Source organism: Larus michahellis, chromosome Z (assembly GCF_964199755.1).
Source record: "Larus michahellis chromosome Z, bLarMic1.1, whole genome shotgun sequence".
NCBI lineage: Eukaryota > Metazoa > Chordata > Aves > Charadriiformes > Laridae > Larus > Larus michahellis.
Window position 1 is genome coordinate 15,322,064 of NC_133930.1, and position 23,625 is coordinate 15,345,688.

General features: G+C 39.2%; 1 protein-coding gene across 2 annotated transcripts in view; it reads right to left on the minus strand.

Moving 5' to 3' along the window:
- The window catches only part of RICTOR (RPTOR independent companion of MTOR complex 2), an 86,710-nt gene extending 64,283 nt beyond the window's left edge, over positions 1–22,427 (minus strand). For both annotated transcript variants that reach the window (XM_074570988.1, XM_074570987.1), the window contains exons 1-3: positions 22,322–22,427; positions 22,110–22,157; positions 4,235–4,332 (exon numbers count right to left, since the gene is read on the minus strand). In XM_074570988.1, coding sequence (XP_074427089.1) covers positions 4,235–4,332; positions 22,110–22,157; positions 22,322–22,370 — 195 coding nt within the window. In that variant the 5' untranslated portion in view covers positions 22,371–22,427. The remainder of the gene's footprint in view (positions 1–4,234; positions 4,333–22,109; positions 22,158–22,321) is intronic.
- Positions 22,428–23,625: the final 1,198 nt, after the last annotated feature.

The following is a 23,625-nucleotide window of genomic DNA, read 5'->3' on the forward strand; positions in this document are numbered from 1 at the left end:
AGCCTCATTAAATAATGACATAGTTAGTTTTGAGCAAATTGAAAATATGATTTTCCATATCACTGACATTACTCAATTGCTACATTTAAAATAAAATTAATTAATTTTCATTTTGTCCTTGAAGAAGCACCTTTCTTTCTGAATGAACAACAGAAATCCCTATAACAACATCTGTTGATCCTTTTTTCTGCTCCTTATTTAAATATGCTTTTAGGTTTAAAAAGGTATAAAGGATCTCTCAGAAGCTAACAGTGGGATAAGCCTTCTGTAATAAAGGATTCTAAATAAATACTTCACATCCAAAAGATATTTTCCACTAGGTAAATGCAATTGTATGTTTCCTTCTGGTTTTCAGTAATTTATCACTTACTATTTCTCATGGGGGTGGGGAAAACCCCAAAGTAGTAACCATGATGTTTTGGTATTAATCAGCAGAAGCTGGGAAACTTCAAGGTGCTTGTCTTATGTAGCTGGCCTTATAAATGGAAGATGGGTAATCCCACTCGTTTTACTGAAGCCAAAGGTACATACTGAGCTTGTAAACTGCTGTGACGTTCACTGACCATTTATTAGAGGTAAAATTCTCAACCAGTTTTCAGCTCAAAATTCAGGTTATCTTAAATAGTGATACAGGTGGTTTGAAAGGAACAGGATTATTTTTGTCTAATACAGATTAGGCAGTACTTCATAAGCTTTTTTACCCCCAATACTGCATCTTCACTTATTAGGTCAAGAGCAGCAGATGAGAAAAATTTGTAAGTCTGCCACCGCTGCAATCCAGAACTAAACATACCTTTCCATAGCCTGAGTATCACCAGACTGGGAAGGCCAATTTCTTGGAACAAAAAACTTACAGCACTTGTTGGGCAAGAACAACCCTTGTTCTGCAGCCAAGAATCCAAGAACATGAACATTAAGGGTTTTACTAAGAAAAAGCACTAGCTAAAACTGGTGAATGAAATGCTACATTTTGTAAAATACAATGTATACAGCACACTTGGCGCAGTTACGTACAGGTGCTGCGGGGACTTGAATGTTACTAGTTAACACTTCTCTTGAGGGAAAGACAAATTAAAAGGGAATTACATCTTTTAGGTAGACAAGCTTCATACAAAATAGCTGTCTTACAGTATCATTCTTGCAGATAAAGTAACAAATCCGGTTGACTGCTGACCACCGCTATCTTTTAAAAATTTCATTCGAAGTATTTAACTTCAGCATAAAATCCTGGAGTCTAGTTCAGTAATTTTTAAAGGGTGATTACTTTCCTTCTCCTTAAACAAAGCAGGAGGGGGGTGGAACAAATCCCACCCTAAAAATCCAGTCCTCTTTCAAGGATAGTAACCTGAACCTAATATACCTCAGATATCTTGAAATTAATACAAAACTTAATGTCTACCATGATTTCTGTCAGGAAAGCCCACATTAACTTAAATTACTTGTCTCGAATACAAACATTTTGCTTCCCCTGACCAAAAAAGTAGAAGAATATTTCTTCCAAATGGGAGATTTGCCCAGTCTTTGAAAGAAAGATCTGGGGCGCTGGGAAGCAACTGCTTAGATTGGTGTTGAAAGTGACATTTTATAGATTTTCTTTATTATTTTATCAGAAATATGCTATAAAAAAAAATATCAAAGGTCCTTTCCTTGTCTGTAGAACTAATATCCTAGATAACTAGTAGCCTTTCAAAAATGGAACACAGAACATAGGAATTTAAAAACAAATCAAATTTATCTTTGCTATAATTCCAGGACAGGATACAAACATCCTCAGCTCTCAGCACGCCTCTCTTCCCCACACTCCTATCTCACAAAAGGGGAACTAAGACTGTATCAATTCATGGTAGAAGACCAGAGTGCAAAAAGGAAATAAAACCATCTCCTCCAAGCTCCAGGCTTTCACTCTTAACCACTGGAATGAAAAACACAGAATTGTTCCAACCACAAGGCAGACAATACAATACAATTTGCAACCTTTATTCTATTTTCATAACTGCATTTACCATTCAAACAAAAATAGGACGAGTTTTCGAAACCAAATGTACAAGTTATACATTTATAAAGCAGATATTGCAGGGAGATGAATATAAGAACATATGCTACAAATTAAATAAGAGCAGGATGATTCCGTTACACAGGGTCACTCTGATTCAGGATCAAAACCAGGCTATGAACTACAGTCTGTCTTCAAAAGTCATATTTAATTTTAGCAAGTTGCTTTTCACAAATTCATGATTTCTTGCCAGTCTTAAGGCCTATTTATGAAAACTTGCCTTGTGTTTTTGTAAGTATTTTCCATTTTTAACACCAAGTTAAGTAAAAAGAACACATTCTTCAAATATTCAATTATGGAATTATTCAATTTTTCAAAACTATCTTTTAAAAAGATTTTTTGGTTCATCCTTTAATTACAGTATGCATATTTACTAATTTACCATATTTGGAGGTGCTTAACGTCTCATTTTCAGTGGTAAAATCAACAGTTTTAAGATCCATAGTTGACGAAATATTGACTTTTCACTAGGAATCATCCATCTGCAAACCTAATCCATCTCTTCAGTTTTAAGGCAACTAGAGAATTTGGAAGCACTCACATTTAAAAGTTTCCAGATTAGCACAAAAACAAACACAGACATGCATCAGCCTTTTCTAGCAGAATAAAGGGCTTTCTTGCAACGCAGTTTGGAAGCATCATTTTGTCAATAGTGGATGTCTGACAGACACAACAAGGCAACGACCCAAAGAAAAGATTTCAGTATAAGTTCAGTTCCTCAGTGAATGCTATGAACCTATACGTGCTCTGAACAAACTCAGAAATGGAGCATTTACAAATTTATTATTAATGCACTAGAAGACAAATTTATCTGCTACTGTGATTTTGTTCTCAGTACTCACCTTCCTGCTAACTGAATCTCATACACTACTACTGAAGTGTTGTTCAATTTTACAAGGAGTGCTTTTAACAGTGAATAAGCATGCCTACTTCAAAGATCATCATGCACATTTGTCCTTCCCATATCAATTGGTCCCCCAAACCTGCCCTTAAGCATTCATTATTCGACTTGAGATTGTCTCAAAACTTTCAAGCAGCCTCCTGGTTATCTTACTTAATGATTTGTTACCAGCTCATCTACAACAACAACAATTTAAACCTTACTTTACCCACAACATTCTCCACTACAACCTCGTTTCTTGGCTACTGCTGACTGCAGGATTCATCCTCTGTCACAGAAACAAGGGTTTAATCTTCAGGCATGCTGCCCTATCTGTGGTGCTCTATCAGAAAAGTGTACAACTTATCAGCTCCTTCTGAGTATCAGTCCATCCATCTAGGTAACATTCACATTGAAGCTCCAACATCTCCTAGCTCACTGACTGCAATGCACTTTTCCTTTGCCTCAACCAATGGAACACTGGTCCAACCACAGCCATTCACCACACTACAAACACACACCCTTTTCCTAACTCCCTGCCCACCTCACATCAGCCCGCTGCTCGTCTCCACAGGTTCCTCATCTACACAAAAAATGGGACTTGCTCTCCTTTTGAAGGCCTTTCATGGCCTCTTTCTTCAGCCGACACTCTCATCCTGCAGTAAGTTTTTAATTCTTGCCTCCTGTCAGCTCACAATGACAGCTTCCAACATATCCATCAGACTTTCAGGCAAGTACTTATCACATTCCCATTATTTGGAAGCATGTATTTGGAAAAACCACCCCAAAAATCAGCAATACAGACCACTTCTAGAAATCACCCCTTTAAATCTTTTTCACTATGAAAGCTGCAGTGAAAGTTGACAGTTGCTATTCTATTAGTGCCCAAACCACTGCATATCATGCTCATTGATACAGCCCTCCCACTCATCATACTTTCTCAGTTTACATCCACAGAGTCTGGAATTTCACATTTTTGATTCAATTCTATGGAGCAGGAACCACTCTTCAGCTCTATTTCTGCAACTTAACCCATTACTGGGAGATATTTCAGGCTTCTAAGCACTAAAATACTACAAAAAAACGAGCCAGTAGGACATGTAGACAAACTTCCGCATAACCCTGCATTCATATATTTGCTTGTCCTTATTTCCTCGTTTCCTCCCTCAGAGTGTGCAGTTTTCGAGTACTGTTGCATGATATTAAGCTGTTTCATGAAACTCCCAGACAATGTCTGATAGAGAAAACAAAATATTTTGTCTATATGATCACTTGTTTTATGACACCATTTGAGCTCTTACCTTAGTAAAATTATTCAAGTGACCTAGTTTTCTCATATTTGAAACACCTTGCAATTTGGCCACATTTTGGAGAATCTCTCTCATATTATCACAGGGTTCTGCAAGAGAAAACAGGTTATTAGCAGATACAATTGGAAACAAACCATCAAAAATCTTAACATGCATTCAACATGCCATTTCCTAGATCTAACAGGTACTCTCCCAGTCCTAATTAAAAATCACTTTCATCTCAAAAAGCATCAGTTTGATTTATGCTTAGGAACACAACGAGGCGTACCCAAGTTCTCCAGAATTAATACGAAAGCCCATGGAGGACAGAGACTCCTATTTCAGAGCAGATTTTAATCAATATCTTAGATTTGCAATTGACAAAGAAATCCATTTAGCATCTGAAACTCCAATCCTAACATCCCATAACTGAATAGCTTTATCCTTAATCCCCTTGTAATTTAAAGATAAGAAGTAAACTTAAAGACGGAATAAAAAAGCTAGCACATTAACTGCCACACCACATGGCTTCTTTCTTCCCTCCAGACAAAGGGCTGGTGGGATTTTGGAAAGATGTGACTCTCTTCTGCTCTCCATATTACTCTCCATCCACAATCACCCTAAACTTAATAGAGGGCTAGGACTTTCCAGCGACACAGGCAATGAACAACAAGGTAAACAGGGCAACTAGGAACATCTTCTCCTTTCTTCCTAAGGACCCACCATGCCAACAGTAAAACTCCAAAACCTACAAACCAGCATTCTGCTGGAAAATGGAAAAGGACTACCAAAAATGGTGAGAAGCAACAACATTGCCTTGCCTTTGGGAATAAGTCTGGGAGTTGAGGCAGAGTGGGACGAGCAGGACACGGTATGGCTGGGCACAGAGAGCTGCACACAGAAATCTTGTAACAGAAACTGCAGTAAGCTCTGTACGTGGTGGTATTGTGGCAGGACGGTTTTCAAAGGGATATGCTTGACTGTAGGATTCTCATGCAGTCTTGGATTAGACACTGTGACAGGCACTACAACAATACTATCAATAGCACTGTAGTTTGAAATAAATGAAATATCAAGGCTATGCTGGATATGTGAATGGTTAGAAAGTATTACATCACCAAAAAAGAAGACATTGCATTATATAAAACAAAGTCTTCAGAAAAGTCTTAAGAGGCCAAACAAGGGGAATCTGGAAAGCAGCAAAGAGAAGGGTTTTGTGTGTGGTTCCACACACTATACTTCAGTAGAAGAAACTTAGCTCTTCATACCGCAGAATGAACAGCTAATGCTGAATTTGTGGTGTATACATAGAGTCTTTTACTTCCCTCTTCATCCTGAAGGGATATTCATATATTTTTCATTACAAAAAGGAAATCAGAAGTGTCAGAGATGTAAAGAAAGCACCTTCTTCACTACCTCTTACAAACCGAGCTGAGGGTTATCACCTTCTGTAGTTTAAAAAATAAAAAAGCAACAAATTTGAAAAGGCAGACATAACTAGCAACATCATCAGGATATATGCGGAACATATTTGGAAAGACAAGACCCTGCACTTACACTACCATCATGAACAGAAGATAGTATGTAAACATTAAGACATCTACAGGTAGGTACCCGAATTAAGGTGTGTAAACCTGTAAACCCACTGTAGTTAATGGTCATCTATCAGCCAATGAAGCTGAAAACAATTAACCTGACTAGCTGCAAAGTGCCTACTCAAGGGTAAGGTGAATCAATTGTATTGACTATGCTGCATAATGAAACTTTAGCACATGTACAGACAGGCTACTGCCACACCATATAATTGTCATTTTTTTCAGACAAAGATCAGTGAGATTTTGGGAAGACAAGACAGGCTCCTAAATGTGAGCATCAATCTCAATCATGATCAGCTTGATGTGAAACACCCTCTTCCACAAACCTAAGTCACAGCAATAAGCAAAGTCAACTGTCAGATACACAGCCACAAGCACAGACAGAGCATAGTGAAACCAAACATCCAATAACTTTGCATTCAAACTGGAACATATGCGTGCATCTCTTTGACCCTCCCCCCCACCAACCTAGCCAAAGAAAAAAATAATCTTTGATACAACCACAGAAATTAGAGGCAGGGAAAATCTTACTAGATCCATCCCAGTTTAGGATTCCTCTGCATAGTTTACTTTTTCAGGGCTTAACTCATTTTAAGAGGTTTGCAATAGCACAGTCCATAGAAACAAGAGAACTACTGAAAACAACTAGGTTGGGATAGTTATGGCACTACGAATAATTTACATCATAGCCCCTAATTTCAAGGGAAACAGTAGAGGAAAAGAATTCCTCATAGTTTGGTTTCTCTGAAAATACAGTTTGGCTGATGTCTACGCTTCAGTCTGCCTTGGATAATGGTAGATATTTCCATCTCACACCACTTTTGGACCGATAAGATACCTCATTATGCCACAAGAAAGAACCCAGGTGAGCAGCCTTACAGCTCTCCAGAATGTTCCATGTCAATTCCCTCAAGAATAAGCAGCAACAATAACTTTCCAAAATGACTGGAAATATGCTTTTAAGTTTAAGTTTTGAAAGTGCAGTTGTCTACATACTCAAGGTAAACCTCTACTGAAACTAAACTCACTACATGGACAGGAAAGACCAAGAGACCAGCCCAGGAAACCTCTTCTACATCACTGGCAATGCACATTTCCATTCAGCTACCTGACAGAGCTGTCACTAACTCAGATGCAAGCAAGGTGTGATGTACAGAAAGGCAGCCAATATGGATGTGAGGAAACCAAGACGTTATGATGCTACCACTTCCCATGCCAACAATTCTGTACCAATGGCAGACCTTTATAACAATGATGCCTAATTAAAATGTGCATTAAACCCCATTATACTCTACCTGTGTACGAAAAACTGCAGTTATAGCAACTTTTCCTCACATTGTCTTCTTTCTGCTGAGAAAAACCCTCATTTCTAGAGAGAGGAAAACCATCTTTATAGGGCTTAAGAGAGCAGCCAGGTATTTCCCAGAAGCTTTACTAGCAGGTAAGTAATTTGAAGCAAAGTGGGGACTCCAGTACAAGATCTGTGAGAAAACTGAGAACATGGCAGACATTTCCACTATTGAATTCGTAATACAAAAACAGCAAGTCAGCTGGCTCACACTGCAATTACATCAATAATACTAGTGCTGTAGAAAAACCAAGACAGTAAAGAAATAAGTACCCTCTAATAGCATACTTCCTCAGAAAGAACTAAGATCACAGGAGCCTTTTCGGTCAAGCCTTATCAGGTCAAGTCTTGTTGTAAACTTCAGAAAACCTTGTTGCAAAAAATCTATTCAAAAAAAGTTAACAAAAGAATTGTGGAGTATTAACTTCAAGTAAAGACTGGCTATCCTGTTTTTCCTCTTCTGGAAATGTATCATATATTAGAAAAAAGCAAAAAATTTACTTAGTTACTCAAGTGTAACTCATTTTTATTAAAAATAAAGCCAACTGGGAAGGTAGGCAGGCCTAACAGAACTTCACATGTGGCAGAAGTAAAAGAATTTAAACAAAATAACGTGATTTCACAAATGGGTATATAGTGTCTTGGTATTCTGTCTCTTACACTAAAACGGGCTTGAAAATAGACTAAATATATTCTGGTTTCTACCAACTAAGCCACGTGGCTTTCCTGCAATCAAAGAACAGATCCAGTGCTGCATATCTTCCTGTCTCAAAATCTCACGCAACAGCATTGAAGAACATGGATTAATGCAGAAATTGAAAAAACATGGCAGAAAATCAGAGACCCATCTCCCAAAAGAAATATCACAGCCTTAACATTTCATTGTCAAGCTTAACAGCTCATGTTGGTGCAGACAAGACCTTTTTTTTTTTTTTCAAAATGGTTCAGACCAGTGCTGCAGATATTTCTTAGCTCCAATTAACCCTTACTCTTTAGTTTTTCAGAAGTTCTTGCTTTTCTATCTGAAAAAAGACGAAGAAGAGAAGCTACTGCTTATAATGCTAAGACCCTCAAGAGTCTATTCTTTCCTGGCTTACCTCATTTATTACTGACATGCTGACTCATCTCGAGCTGGCACATAACGACAATCAAATATCTTCACATTCTTTCCCATGAAGCTTCTGAGGGTGGAGTTGTGCAAAATGACTGAGTTGATCTCACAGCTTTCTTCTGCCAGAAGATGCAGAACCCCTTCCCTTACTTTCCTTCCCTCTACCCTGTCCCACTATATGATACACCCTGTCCTTTACACTACTCCGACACCCATCGACTTCACATTAAAAAAAATTCTGCTAACTCAACAGAATATTTTTCATTCTTTTGGCTCTGTTAGTTTTCTGCTGGGTTACCAAGTCAAACTGAATACCAAAGTGCTACAAAAATCAATGCCGAAGTAGCTGTGCCACTGATCCATTCACAGGTAAAGTGATGGAGGCAGGATGTTTCCTTTCTGGAAGAGACTCATTAGAAAAAAGTCAAACTATCTTGTGGTTTTTTTTACCTGTACTTTTACACTTGGCAAATTGTCCCAATTAATGTAATGTAAAATTTGTTGATATATACAAAAATTTCAAGCCAGCACATTTATATTCTGCAACAGTTTAGCTTGCTGATTATTACAGTCTTGTTTTCTGTGTATCTGTCTTCTTTTTTTGAACAGAAAGGACATTGAAGTAGCAGGTATCTTTTTTCTGAGTACTTCTGTTACACCAAACAGTTTCTCACCCACAACTGTTTGCATAGAATAACGCCCAATACATATAATGATAATCTTCAGCACAGATTGAAATTGGTATTTTTAAAATGCTAGCCTCAAGAATTCTGTGATTCTCTATGCATTAAAGTAATTCACAGATGCATGTATATTAAAAACCTCCAAAGTTGTGTTGTTGTTTGGTTTTAAACTCTCATGACCTTTTAGGGTTTGACTCATTTTTTCACCCCTTCAGGACTGTGACATTGTTTTTCCCCAGTGAAAATCACGATGCATTCTGACAGATCCCATTCTCCAGAGAGAAAGAACACCACAGAGCCGCAGCTACACAAAACAGCTAGCGCTCCATCTAATGCAGGGATGAAACAGGACCAGCAATAGCTATATTAGCACAAGTGACGACTCCTCTCCCCTGGCAGATTTAGCAGCATTGTTTGACCACATTCAGTATGCTAACACCATGCCAATTCGCTATTCTGTTATACACATGTGAGTAAAAAGCAAACAAAAAGGATAGCAGGCTTTAGCACACAAATAATTCAGTAACTCTGAAGTCAGGCATAATGAGTTAAACTGAGGAGTGTATATTTTATGTGCATCGCTTGGTAGATACTAGGACAGTAGCTGTACACAGTAACCAATGTAGGTACAGTAAATAAACTCTCAAATGAGAGACGGCACTAGCAGCTGCTATCACACCTACTAGATTCATAGTGCCAAAAAGTGAAATAAGATTCTAAATAGGCCTAAAGGCTTCTCTTAAAGAAGGATGTTGTACTTCATTACAGTTAAGCATTTCATCATTGACTACGAAGACATGAAGTTATCTTCCTCTTACTGAAGGAAAGAATCACAATATAGATGAATAATCATGAACTTACTATGCACCTCTACATTTATGAGAGACTTTTAAAGCCTAAGTGCTATGCTGCTGTATATTGCAAAGCTGCTGTTGGCAGCTTTTTAAACTACATGCTGCCAAAATGAAGGAAGTTGAGTGAAACACACACCAACTAGAAACATTAATGCACTGTTCCCCATTTCCACCGAAACAGTCATGAGTTATTGAAAGCAATGAAACATTAGAAATCAGTTACTTAAAGGTGTCTATGTAAGCCTAGATGACCAGTGATCAGCCTGGTAAAACACCTTTTATCAACACCTTTAATAATGAAATGAAATACCAATGAGAAGGCATATCCTGCCATTATCAGCTTACTGAAGAAAAAAAAAATCAGGACAACTACGTAATCTCACATAACATGAAGTATCCTTAATTTGTATCTAATTCAAAATGTTGAAACTGCACAGAAGAAAAACAACCAAGTTCTGAGAACAATGGAAGAAGAGACATTTAAAAAACAAAAAAGCAAACCGCTTGACACAGAGATCACTCCTGAATTATTTATATTGACACATCAACTCCACTTTGCCAGATTCAAAATAATTAGCATGTGAACAGTTTACATTCTGCGTAGAATCATAGAATGTGTTGGGTTGGAAGGGACCTTTAAAGGTCATCTAGTCCAACCACCATATGATTTTCAAAAACACAGTAATATATGTTTAGACTGAAGGTATGTCTCAATTTATAAGGTAAAAACATAGAAAGAATTGTTTGTTTGTAGTACCAAATTTAGGTAGTTACTGTTGTTGACAAATGTACTGAACACTAAGCCAGATAGACATCCTCTATGATCACTGTTAAAATTCTATTATCGCACCTGAATCAGTAATGTGCAAAATACTTTGCGTGGTATAGTGTGATGCAAAAGTTTTATGAAATAATTCTCATAAATTTTAGATTAAAAACTACAGTGTGTAACAAATCTTAACAATTGAGAGCATCCCCTTGAAGAGAACAGGTGACCAAAACCAGTGATCTCTGCGGAATGTACCCAGAGATTTATATAGTTTGATTCTCATAGCTTCCATAGCTGAACCATACCTATAGCACTTTATTTTGAGTACAACAGAGAAGTTTCAGTAACTCATGTTCATGAAAACAGAAAGAAAATAAGAGCTAAGAACTCACATTATTTTCACTCTTGCTGCTTAAGCAAGCTATGAATAGATGAAAGTGGCTCAGTAACACAGAAAAAAAGCACACCTCCTCTCTTTCATGGCAGTCAGGAAAGAAAGGAAAAGAACTATTCTTCTTCCTACATCAATCACGTAGAAATTAATCTTCACATTTACAAGAATGCCTATTAACTAGAAAGCAGTGCAAAAGACAGCATATCCAAGGTAGGATCCAGGAATCACTAGAACCTCACATAACAAGAAAGTCTTGTATCAGGATTACACTTAGGAGTCTAATCCTTCATATTTAGCTCTGTAACATCTAGACTTGCACACAGGCCTTTCTGTAAATAAACAGGAAAGTAATGCTTAAATGCCTACTGTGACTGACTTCTTTAGCAGACGTGCATAAAATACTGTAAATTAAAGGATTTTTTTGTTTTCAAATATTCCTAAGTATGGATAAAGGTGGCAGGAAATACACATTCTAGTGTTACAGTCACCTTGAAGCAGTGGCAGCAGTTCAAAATTGGATCACATTCCAAATTATTGTCTTCTAACGTTATTTCTAACCAAGTCACTGAAATTACATGTGTAGAAAAGCCATCCTTGCATCCTCACCCTTGGAATTATGTTAATTATTCCCAGAATGTGATCTTGCATGATAAATTTGTAAACAGCGTTGCTTTACTGCTAAAAATTCTGAAAAACAGGTTTTATAAATGAAATGGTAACAGCTTTTCTAGCATCTGATGCTACCGTATTACTACTAAAACAGAAGCACAGAACAAAGCCGAGGACTGGCCGCATAATTTATTTTGGATTGCAAGAGACAAACTTAAAATACCTTTAAACTTTGAGAGCAGAAAGAGAAAACAGAAGGACCGTTCCAAATGACAGCTACAATGCTGCTTTGAAAATTAATTACATACAGATTTTGATAAACAAACTATTCTTTAAATGCTTTACAGCAGTACACAAAAAAGTCCTGCATGAGTTTCCTCAAAGACCAATTACAAAAATAATATTAAAATTCGGACAATGTAAGTTACCGAGGCAGGTTTAAAACACTGTTACTTTTTAAATAACTGGTCTACTCAGAGAACAAATGTTTGATTTAGTCCTTCATTTAAATTTACAATTAGGTCCTCAACTCTCAGGAAGATGTGATATTAGTGCCAAGAATCTTAGCAATCATTCTTGGTATATCAGCCTCTGTGCATTACTTATTTCTCACATCCTACAATATTAGACACACAACTAAAACTATTGCACACAGTGATGACTAAAGCCCAGCTGAGATTATAGTTTCCTAACAAAATTTCTCTCTTTACCACTTCATAGCAAAACAGAAATACAAGTTATTTCAGAATATACACTTAAACTCTAGAAAAACTTGTTCTAAAACTTTCAAAAGTTTAGATGTTTAAAAGAAAAAGGGAAAGAAAAAAGACGACAAAAAGAATACAAATGGAGGCACAAAATGCTGGAGGCTGGGCAACGCTCCATAGTGGCATGACTCTGCGTTTATCTGCCCTGTTGTTCTACTCTCTCCTCTGCATCAATTATCAGCTACTGTCAAAGACAGGACAGACAAGGCTGGAGTGATACAGTACAGCTGTTCTTACGCTCAAAAGCCATAGGAGGCTGGAGGATAAGCTTTTCCCAGATTCACAACATTGGTTACCTTGGTACAGAAATCAAATCAATACTTTCCAGAATATCATCTATTAATTTGAATGACGAACATGAATTTATTGCAATGATTTAGAAAATCACCTTCAATTCTTCCAACCCACTTTCTTCTTTTCTGCCACCAATTCTAGAAACAAATAATTAAGGACAGTCACAATTTTTAGTAGTTTTAACAAAAGATATACTGTGACTGCTTCATATCATGCAACTGTATCAGGCAAATCCCCTTTCAAATCTCCCTTCAAAAGAATTCTGATCATGTATTTCTCTGAACATTATGAAACTGACAAGCAAGTTAATATCACTGACACTATAAGAAAATTTGTAAAAGGGAGAAATACGGTCGTATCTAAGAATATTTTCCCAATTAACATCGTGATTCTTCTCTGCATCATTTTAATTTGTTCAATAGCCCAAAAACATTAGTGTTGTCCAGTTAAATGGTCCTTTCTGATAACCTCCAAGCTGTCAGATGGAAGCCACTGTCCCCAGAAATACTGTGTTACATAGGGTGTTGTGCAAGAAGAAAAAGCCTAGCAACATTAGCAGATGTAGGATCAGCCAGTTTGCCAACGCAGACATGAAGGGCAATTTGGCCAGACAGGGAAAGAGCAAAGTAATAACATCCTCAAGTTCAAACATTAATAAAAATACACAATTAGAAACTACAAGTAATTCACAAACAGCACTAACTGCAGCAGGAAATGATGGTCGATGTGATAACTTAAAATGTTATAACCACCCTTAAAGTGCTATAACCAGATTTCAAAATAGCGCACAGACTGATGATGCTTGGGAACTCTAGACCCTCATACTACGGACAGGACAGGTCTCATCTGTCCATAGCTGTGACTATTCAAGACTTTTACTTTCTGCTGCAAAGGCCATTTTCGGAGAAGGGACAGGAAGCATCATATTTATAAATTTCACAGTGAGATCTAAGTACAATTCTTTAAACTCAGAAGACACCTAATTTTTGGTTAATTTAAACATAGAAAAATCTATCCCACTGAAGTAATAGGCTAACCTAAAAAAAAACTGAGCTAGAAACACCACATTTATGGAAACTGCAAAATTGTTTCCATTTCTTTTTTTGTATTTCATGAAAAAAATCACAGTAAGTCTACTCATGAGAATCACATATGGTTTGCATAAAGAACGCATTCTAAATTCTCTAGATACGAGGTTGCAAAAGCTGAATTCTGACTTCACTGATACTCAGAAGGTAACAAAGGAAAAAGATTACTTACAGATTTAATCACTTTTTTAAAAAAACAGTACCTTTCAGGCAACAACTGGTCTTGATAGTCCTCTATTTTTATGAGGTAATTATTTCTAAAAATATATATGTATTTTTATTTACAGTCTGTGTACACACCAGTCTTTTATGCAGCTGAAAAAACCCAAACAATATTTAAATTAAGAGATTAATTAAATTATTTGTTACTCTTTTGTAATTAGTATATATTTTTCCATGATTCAAGCCCATATTGTTTTGCTTTAAATACCTTACCTCTATACACACGTACCTTCTACTAACCATTCTGCAGTCTTAAATCAGCAGCTCCAGTTCATTTCACAATGAATAAAATTTATGCAAATGAGGTATAGAGATGTACCTCTTTCATTTTAAACTAACAAGTGCTTACTGACAGTAGCCATTTGAAATATGGATAAGTAACTGTCCTAGCTCATCTTTACCATTTAGCTATACTTTGGTCTTAGACACACAAGGTTACTCCAAAGTATCACTGAAACAGCATGAAATTTTGTTAGCTACCCACTTCTGCAACCGAAAGTGAGTTCAAAATCTTTGTGCTCTTCATTTTACATCTCAGACAATTAAGCATATTTAATTTCTACAAAATAAATTAAAAAAATTAAAAGTAACTTTCTGAAATGTTCCAGGGGCAGCTACCTGAATAAATGGTCAGATGTCACCAAAAACGTTAACAAGTAGCACTTGGTCTAGATAGTGAAGAACAAAATCAGTAAATTTAGAAACAAGATCTCCCTTTTTAGTAAAGCTTTCATAAAGGCTCTATCACTCAGACTAATTTATTAATGAACAATGCTGATTCCAAGGACATTGCTGTTCAGGTAAAAGTTGGGAGAAGAGACTTACTCATAATATTTAGTTACCAAAAACTATTCAGGGCACTGCTGAGATGTAGCTTGCTACATTCTGATGGGTATAACAGAAGCATAAGAACATGAGTCCTTACAGAGCCTTCAGGTATGTGCTAACAGTAAAACTCAGTCACATAACTAAGAAAATACAACTGTAAGTAGGGTTTTTTGTTCTTTAGGGCTGGGCGGTGGGGGTGTTTATTGGGTTTTTTAATCCATTTTCTCACTTTCTCAGTTATGCATCTTTACCAGCGTTAATCCTCTTTCACCAGATGCAAGGATTTGGTGAATACACTCTTCAGTAATCTTGCTCTGAAGTTTTGCTAACTCCTACATTTTTCCTGATGCCTTCTATCCAAATTTTCCATCACCACTACAGATGGTTGGCAAATTAAAAAAATTATTTGTGCAGTATACACGAATATACTAATACTACAGATTTTGAAACTAGAATAAAGCAAAATACATTTTATTGTGAGAGTGAAAGCTTTGAGTGCTCCAGGTAAAACAACTGGTCAAATATCAGCCAGCACTTCCACAGCAGTGCTATGGCACCTTCCCTTCTCTATCAGAAGTCATCACAGGAATGCTGCTCAGTGTGCAAATTCACTTGCTCTATGGTATAAGCATCTGCCTACCCACACGCAGTTAAAAACACTTCAGATGAAAAGCCAACCTCTTATTTTATCTAATCTTTTGTGTAGTTATCGAAGACTCAAGTCACACGCTTATGTCTTAATTGTAAGAAGCTAACTGGTTTCAAAGTAGATGACTCGTGTCATTTACTGTTTTTTTAAAAAAAGTCTCAGGCAGGAGTCTCAATTAGTAAGAAAGATAAAATGCTTATCTGATTTTCCAGTACATTCCCCCCAACTAGTCAGCCATCATTTCAACCCCAATTCTCAAGCCATCCTGTAACTTTCTTGAACATTGTTCTTTTCTGCAGTGTTTGGGTTTGTATGGATATAACCAGTCAGAATACAGCAGTTTTCCCACTATCACTGACTATTTCACTTGTTCCCACTTTAAAGAGAAAAACTCTACCTGATGTTGAGCATCTCTTCTATGTTATTAGGGGCAAACTTCCCAGATTGCTAGGTAATGGGTAAAGCATGCATGAAGATCATGAGATTGGGCAAATAAGTTATGTCTTTCTTTCTGGGAAGGCTATAGTTGACATAGCTTCTTTATTTACTGTAATTATGATGAGGGGTGTGTTGCTTTACACAGCATCTATACTAGATAGGCTCTGACGAAAAAAGTTCCTTACACTAAGCATTGCATTAATCTCAAAGGGAGGTGGGGGTGGAGGGGAGGGAAAGGAAGGAAGGAAAAAAATTTAAGAATATTTATGACAAACACTAAAACATTTATATCAAGAAGGCAGCAGAAACTAGAGATTTTGGTACCTCAACAGTTTCTACAATTCACATGACAGGGAGGGGATAAGGGGGCGTGGTAAAAAGCAGAATACTATCATGTTGTGGAAACATTGCTTAAACACCTAAGAAGCTATTTATACCAATCCAAATCGCAGAACAATCTCTTTTGTCAAATATAAATAGAAACCACAAGATATTATAACAGTCATTTTATTCTCTGCCCTTCAGAAAATTGCTGACATTTGTTGACCAATCTGAACCACAGCAGCAAAAACATGAAGAACTCACCCACAGAAACAAATTTAGAGATGCTGTACACAAAAACTTTAAAGACAGATACGAAGGCAGATCTTGAAAGAAACGGTAGTGCCCAGCTCCTACAGATACCTTAACACTAGGTGAGCAAGTCCTAAGGTTTTAGATTTGCCTTTTGTGAAGATACTTCCTTCACTAAAAATGTTGTTCCTGTTTTCAAGAAATAAAAAGTGAAAATACCGTAAGCACAAAGCACGTCAGTAGTTCTGAGAAGTCTTCAGATTGTAAAAACAGTAATACTGTCGGAAGCAAAGCCAAAGGTACACAAGTGTTATTAATTTACCCAGGTCAGTGCACTATACAATTCCAAAACAACGGTCAACTAAAGCACAAGCGCAGACAGGAAAAGTAAGCATACGTCTTAATTTTGGAGTGACTATACTCAGCACCTCTAACTTTCTTGCTTTTAAAAACCCACCAAAAGGTTACATGTTGCCCAAAAAGTTGCAGGCCACCATCATTGATCACTTCACCTTTGGTCTCCCTGTATAAAAACACATCAATATACAAGAATAACATAGTAGAACGCTTCTCAGACAGCAAGACATGTAAGATCTCACTCCAGCTGTTTTTCAAGTTGCCCCTTTATATCTCAGAACTGAAAAAAAAGTTACAAATTACCTTTTTGCTCCTATTTCGGCTTCTGTTACAGATTCACAAACAAGGGAGCAAAAAACCAGCTATTGCTCTATCTGATCTGCTCTAACATAAGCATCCTGCTATAGTTACCCATCACAATGATGGCATACTGCAGAGCAAGGGTGAAAGGTGCCCACGTATTTTGCTTATTTGGGTATTTTTAAAATGCTGTTTCTACGGTGCGGTGGAGCGCCACTTCTCCAGAATTTCAAGCCAGACAATGTACTGCAAGAGTACGCAAAGAACTTAAAGGCTTTCCGTAACAGTCTTGCCATTAGTGTTTAAGAACTGCCTTTGAGCCACCAAGAAAGTATACACCAGCTACCACCTCTGCATTGATTCCCTGCTGCAAGCACTCCAAAAGGTTTTTTTTTCCCCCTACCCCACTACTTGAGCCCTTGGTATCAGACAGGTGTGCAGCGTCCCTCCCTGCTTCTTTCACACTGATGAAGGAAGCTGGAAATGGTGCAGTCATCAAATCTCAAGCTGAATTTGGGAACTAAATTCATCCAGCCTTCTTTGACTATCCCACAAATAACCCTTAAAAATGCCTAACATTTTTGTGGGCTGTAAACTGCAAATAGCATCCTGAGATGCTTGCCCTGCATGCAATGCATTACGATTTGCCATCTGGGCACATGGAATCAAATACAACATGGTTTAAAGTGATGCAAGCACAGTAAGAAAAGTAATACCATTCAGATCTTGTGAAGTTAAATAAAACTTTTTTATCTTTTATTTTTATGTACATGATAGGAGGAAATGATGGACAATGGAGGCAAAAAAAGGAAAAGGGTATTTTTTCAGATAACACTGGTCAATTTTGTGAAACTCCCTCTCAGAGAGAAAAAAAGCTGGTTTTCTCAGCTACTTTATTCCTATCTGTCTTGTGCTGTAGCTAGAAGACGCAACATTTACAAACCAGAGAGCATCGGCTGTACAAGAAAAGCTGCTAAATCAAAGTAGTATCTCATAATGTACATTTATGAATAATAAATGAAAGTACCGATGTAGAAGTTAGGTACATTTCACTTAATTGAAGAGTACGGTATCAGAAAGTGAAGACAGTTACCATCAAAAAGGAGTAAATGAAGACACACAGACATGAACAGCAGCTGACCATCAGCAGTTGGCACCCTTGTATCTCTCCAAAGCTTCAGTAAACGAACAAGCTCTGAAAAGTTCCTAATAATCACTGCAGGCTCAGAGCTACAGGAATCCAGGAAAACGGGGATCCCTTGAAGGAAGGACATATAAAGGAGCCTGACTACAAATAAGGCAGTGTGAGACATGGTTCTCAACTAGGCAAGTTCTAAACTACTTAGGCTTTCATAACCCAAAGGCAACAGATGAAACTCCAACAAAGGAAGAGGTGCTGGTCATCCAAAAGGTGGATTACACAAGACCTTTACAGTACCCAGAGCTTTGTGAGGTATATAAACTTCTGTAGTTCAGCTTGGAATACCTGTAAAACAGTCAGAAATTAAGATGAATTATGCTAAAAGCATACAATACTTGTACCATGGCTACAAACATAAACATGACTGGACTCATTGCAAGAATTCCTACCAAATGCACTAACCTGGTTCATAATTCCAGTTGTCCTTTCTGGCCTTAAGAAGTTACAAGCTTGATTTCAGTAGTCTAATTAAACCAATCTGCCTCATCCCATTGCTAATTCCTTCCAGATGACTGCAACGGGAGTTGCACTGGTGGCAAGTCTGTCCTCCTTTTCCTTTTCCATTCTATTCTGAGCAGGTAATATAACACAAGGCCAAAACCTGAATACTCTGAATGCAAATTATTAATTGCAGTTTTGTAATCAACAGAAGACATGACATATGACCTTAAGTAGAGAAAATCAATAAGTCTAACCTGTATCTGCACAGTTTTTTCTTACTATGCCCAACAATATTTGTGCTGGGGACAATTTTTCCAGAGTTGATCATTATTTCAGCAAACTGATTTTCTTGAGAAAATTATTGCCCCAAACGATTTACCAGAATCTTTTTAAAAGATGGGGTACAGACAGGCTGAGTGTCACAGAAGTTTAAAAAAAACCCCAACAACCCAAAAAAGCAAACTACAGACTTTACATTATCATCTTAACCAGGCTGATCTTGTACATAAAGAGTTCACACACTTATAATGCACCATCATGTAACATGCCTCTCACGAACATTATTATATATCATTTTTAAAAAGGCAGAGCACCAAGAAGTTCCAAAAAGTAAAACCCCACTATACCAGCCATGCTAAAAATGCATAAGAGAACAACATGGTGTCTTCCACAAAAACATGGGCAACCCCCAAACTACAGCAGCAGAGAAGAGGGCTGACAAAAAGCTTGCAGAGAAAAGTATATCAACTCTACAAGCAGCACAGCACTCCCCACGCCCTACTGAAAAAAAGCCAGGAAGAAGTAGGACCCAAAGCAGCACAAACAAGGATAGCACCCTCCCCTCATCTATTATTAGTTCTGAAATACTTAATAACAGCACTGGCCTCTTGCACAGAAAGAGTGTATTTAGTATACAGTCCACAGGTATGGACTAGTGAAGGTCTGACTTGTATGCCAAGTCATGTTCATCAAGCCATCACTAACGAGAACCTGCTCAAAACAAGGCAATACCAATATAATTTCACATGTTTGTAATAAATAGGCCACTGTAACTAGAAACATATGGCTGAGGCACTGTTTATGGTGATTCTCTACTTTGCCCAAATCAGGTTTTTCACATCAATGAACACAAAGGTCAGTTGTCTGGGGAAACAACAAACTTAGAATATTCTTTTAATTTACTGAAAATGTGAGCCCTGTGGAAAACCGTGTGATGCGCTCAACCCAGTAAAGCAAAACAATGTATTATTAATACAGAATTAGGGTAACAATTTAAAATATTTAAACTTATTGCTTATATAACTATTGTAACAGCTGGAAAAACAAGCATTCATTGTGTTCAGTGTGGAAATAAAGTTATAATCTAGCTTAGTTAATGTCTTGCTGAGACTTTTTAACTTTTTACTTTTGGTTTCTCTTTAAAATGAAGTTAACACCCACCATAGCTATATGACTACTGATCGGTCAGCTGTAGTTTCTCTGACAAAAAAAACCAAATGCTTCACTTTTCTGGTGAGAGGTTTACAACTAAATTTAAAGCAGCTTCTTAATCAACTGCAACCACCACAACAATGTTGGGTTTGTGTTTTTTTTTTTTTTAAATAGTGACTCTATACAGTCACAGTGCAAAACATCTTTTTTTCATTGTATTAAAAATTTATTTTGCATCTTACCTGAGAGCCTCTTTTACAATACGATACACATGAAGCAGTTATACTGCTACTACTACAGGTCTCATGGAATCGGTAGGCGGCTGAAAACATCTCACAGCAAAAACCAATATCATTATGAGAGTTCCCTATCAAACTCTGAATAAAAGATTTCAAACAGACCACATCTAAAAATTATCACTCCAGCATTTAAATTTTGTGTACTGTTTTTTTCACATCAAAACACTTCAGTATGCTACACAACATAAAAAAGTTACTAAACCCATTAATTAAAATCCTGATTCTGTAAATTTCATAAACAGATTAACACTCCTTACAGTAATAATTGTGTCATGTGTTTGAACTGTTAAGGCCTTTGTCCCACATTTTGTTAACAAAAGTTTCACTTGTTTTAAAGATGATGTCTCACTAAAACAGTCATGTCCATTTGGAGAAACCATCAGAGGAGACCAAAGAGCCTGTTTCTTTAAGCTGCAAAAAACTTGGTGTTTTTCCCAGGAACTAAATTACACTTGCAAATATGAGGTGTATATGCCAAGATAATGTTCAGCCCATCGTAAAACTGCTTAATAAAAAAATTCTAAACACAGATCATGCTGGAGGAAAAAAGAATTAGAGGTGGAACTGTTGATACAACCTCTTACTAAGCTTAAAGCCTTATTGATGCTGCTAACATTTGTACTTCCTTTACAGTTCACAGTCCACTTTTATCTCATAGATTCTGTCATCTCCCTGCCTACTTCCCCATAAAATGGATCTATTGAGGATACCAGCAGTCTTGGATCTCCTGAAGCAGTACAGTTACACTGCAAACATCAACTTTATTCCCTCCCCTAGACCAAGATCTTCTGCCCCGGGGAAGATCATTGCTTCCAGTCGGACGGTTTGTTTTCTGTATTTTATTCGTCTTTTGGGGAAAGTCGAACCCTTATTTTAGCCCTCGGCAAGGCAAGATGAACTACACATTTCGGTAGGAAACGAGTTTCTATTTGTCTGAGACCAAATTAGTTAGTGTTATTGTTGCTTCCTTCCTCTTATCCTTCCCATACATCTGAGAGCAGCGGAGGGCGTTTGGAGCAGTTTAACAAGTCAAGGGAGGCGAGCGCCTTCTGGTCTCACAGCCAGCGGCTTACGGCCAGCACGGTGGCCAAACCGCCCTAGGACAGCCAGGGATATGCGACAGGGGATGGAGGCAGGACCAGCCGCCTCCGCCGCGGAGCTCTCCTGAGGCGCAGGGCCCGACCCGCCGGGAGCGCCGGCGGCGAGGCCGAGGGGCGTGGCGCGGGCGGCCCCGCTGCGGGCCGGCCGCTGCCAACAGCCCCGTCTGCCAGCAGCGGCCTCCTCCGAAACAACCCCAGAAGCGGCCAAGGAGCCTCTGCCCACACGCAGGGGCTCCCCTCGCCTGTGGCCGGGGCAGGCCAGCCCTGTGGCCCCGGCACGGCAGCCGGCGGGGGCTGAGGAGAGGCTTCCACCTACGGGTAGCTCCGCTCACTACAGGCCGCCAGACAGCACACCGGCGCCGGGCACCGGCAGCCCACTCTCTCTTCGCCTTCCCCCACACCACCCACCGAGCCCCCCGCGGCCGCTCCGCAGCACCAGGCCGCTCGCCGCCGGCTTGACCCTCCCCACCCCAACCCCTCCGCCGCCGACCCGCAGCGAGGGGCAGGCGCCGACGCCCCACCCCGCCGGCCCGTACCTCGGCTGAGATCGAGGGGGACGTTCTCCTCGCCGCTGTCGTTGCGACCTGCGGGGGACGGGGAAAGAGAAGCGCGTTAGGCTGGGGGGGAGGAAGGAGCCCGAGGAGGAGAAAGGGAAAAAGGGGACGGAGGGGGCTGCTGGGCAGCGGCGTGGAGCGAGAACCGGGGGACGGACACAGCCTGGCGCCGCGGCCTGCCCGGAGCCCCTTACCTCGGATGCGGAGGTGCCTCAACGAGCGGGCCCGGAGACTCACCGCCATGTTTACGGCCCCGCAGTCACAACACCGGAAACCTCGCCCGCTCTCGCGAGGAGAAGCCGCCGCCACGGCCGACACCCCCCCTCCCTTCCCTTCCCTCCGCCCCCTCGCCGTGGGGGCGGCTGAGAAGAGGCGGGGCGGAGGCTTGAGTGGCTGTTGTTTGGCCGCCGTCTCTCTCCGATGGCTCCGAGGCGGGGTCTACTCAGCCTCCCCGGGGCGGTGGCCGGCCTCTGTCACGCTTCCCGCGGGCGGGGTGGGCGCCCGGGTGTCTTCGACCCCGGCCGCGGGAAGCGTGACTGAAGGAGAAGCACCGGCCTTCTCCTCCTCATCATCATCGTCCTCGAGGGCCGCGGCCCGGGGTTCGCTGCGGAGCTTCTCCTCAGGCGGCTCGGCCCCGAAAGTGGGGGCGGCGGGAACGGAGGGGCGTCTGAGGGGCCTTCCCCGCTCCCTCAGAAAACGGGGCAAAATGCCTCATTTTCCTCAAGAGCCCTGCTGGGATCCGGCTGCCTACATCACTGCTCCGTTGCCACATCTGAAGGTTTTGGTCTGTCAAGTGAAACTGCCTTTTTTTTTTTTTTTGAGGTTTGCCCGCTTAGTTTTCCTTTTTTTTTTAAGCTGCGCTTGCCTTGTGATGAGATGGTAATCCACGTGGATGCGGCATGACCATTGGCTTTCTCACCAGATATTTTCTGAGGTCTGCTTTTTAACGTGTGAAGTAATTAAAAACGGAAGAAAAATACTTTTTCATTGCTTTCTCCACAGTGGGTTTCTCTGCAGTCTCAAATGTTGATCTGCTTCTTACCTTGGTATTTGTTAAACTTACCTAATAAGCGTAGATATATATAAAAAAAAAAAAACAAACCTGAAATTCCACTACAAAAACCAGTATACTTAAATATATGTTATCCCTTTCAGGCACAAGTTTACATAAGCAGTCAGCATCTTACAGCTTCAGACAGCCGTGGACAAGGCGAGTTCTTGCACCCAGACTTCCCACATTCTCAGGAACAAAACCAGCAAATAATAATCACTGAAGTGTAGAAGTAGCCAACTGTATAAAAATAGGTTCAAGAGCTCAGGTAATCATTTTCCTGTTTTGTAGTCAATCATTTTCCACTCTGGAGTTTTCACTCCTCTCTCTTGAGGTCTTTCAATTCAGACCCTGCATTACTCATAAAAATCTAGTTTTATTAAGATGAACATTAAGTTTCATCTCAAAAATAGTAAATTAGTTTTTACAATTGTTAGTGCACTTTAA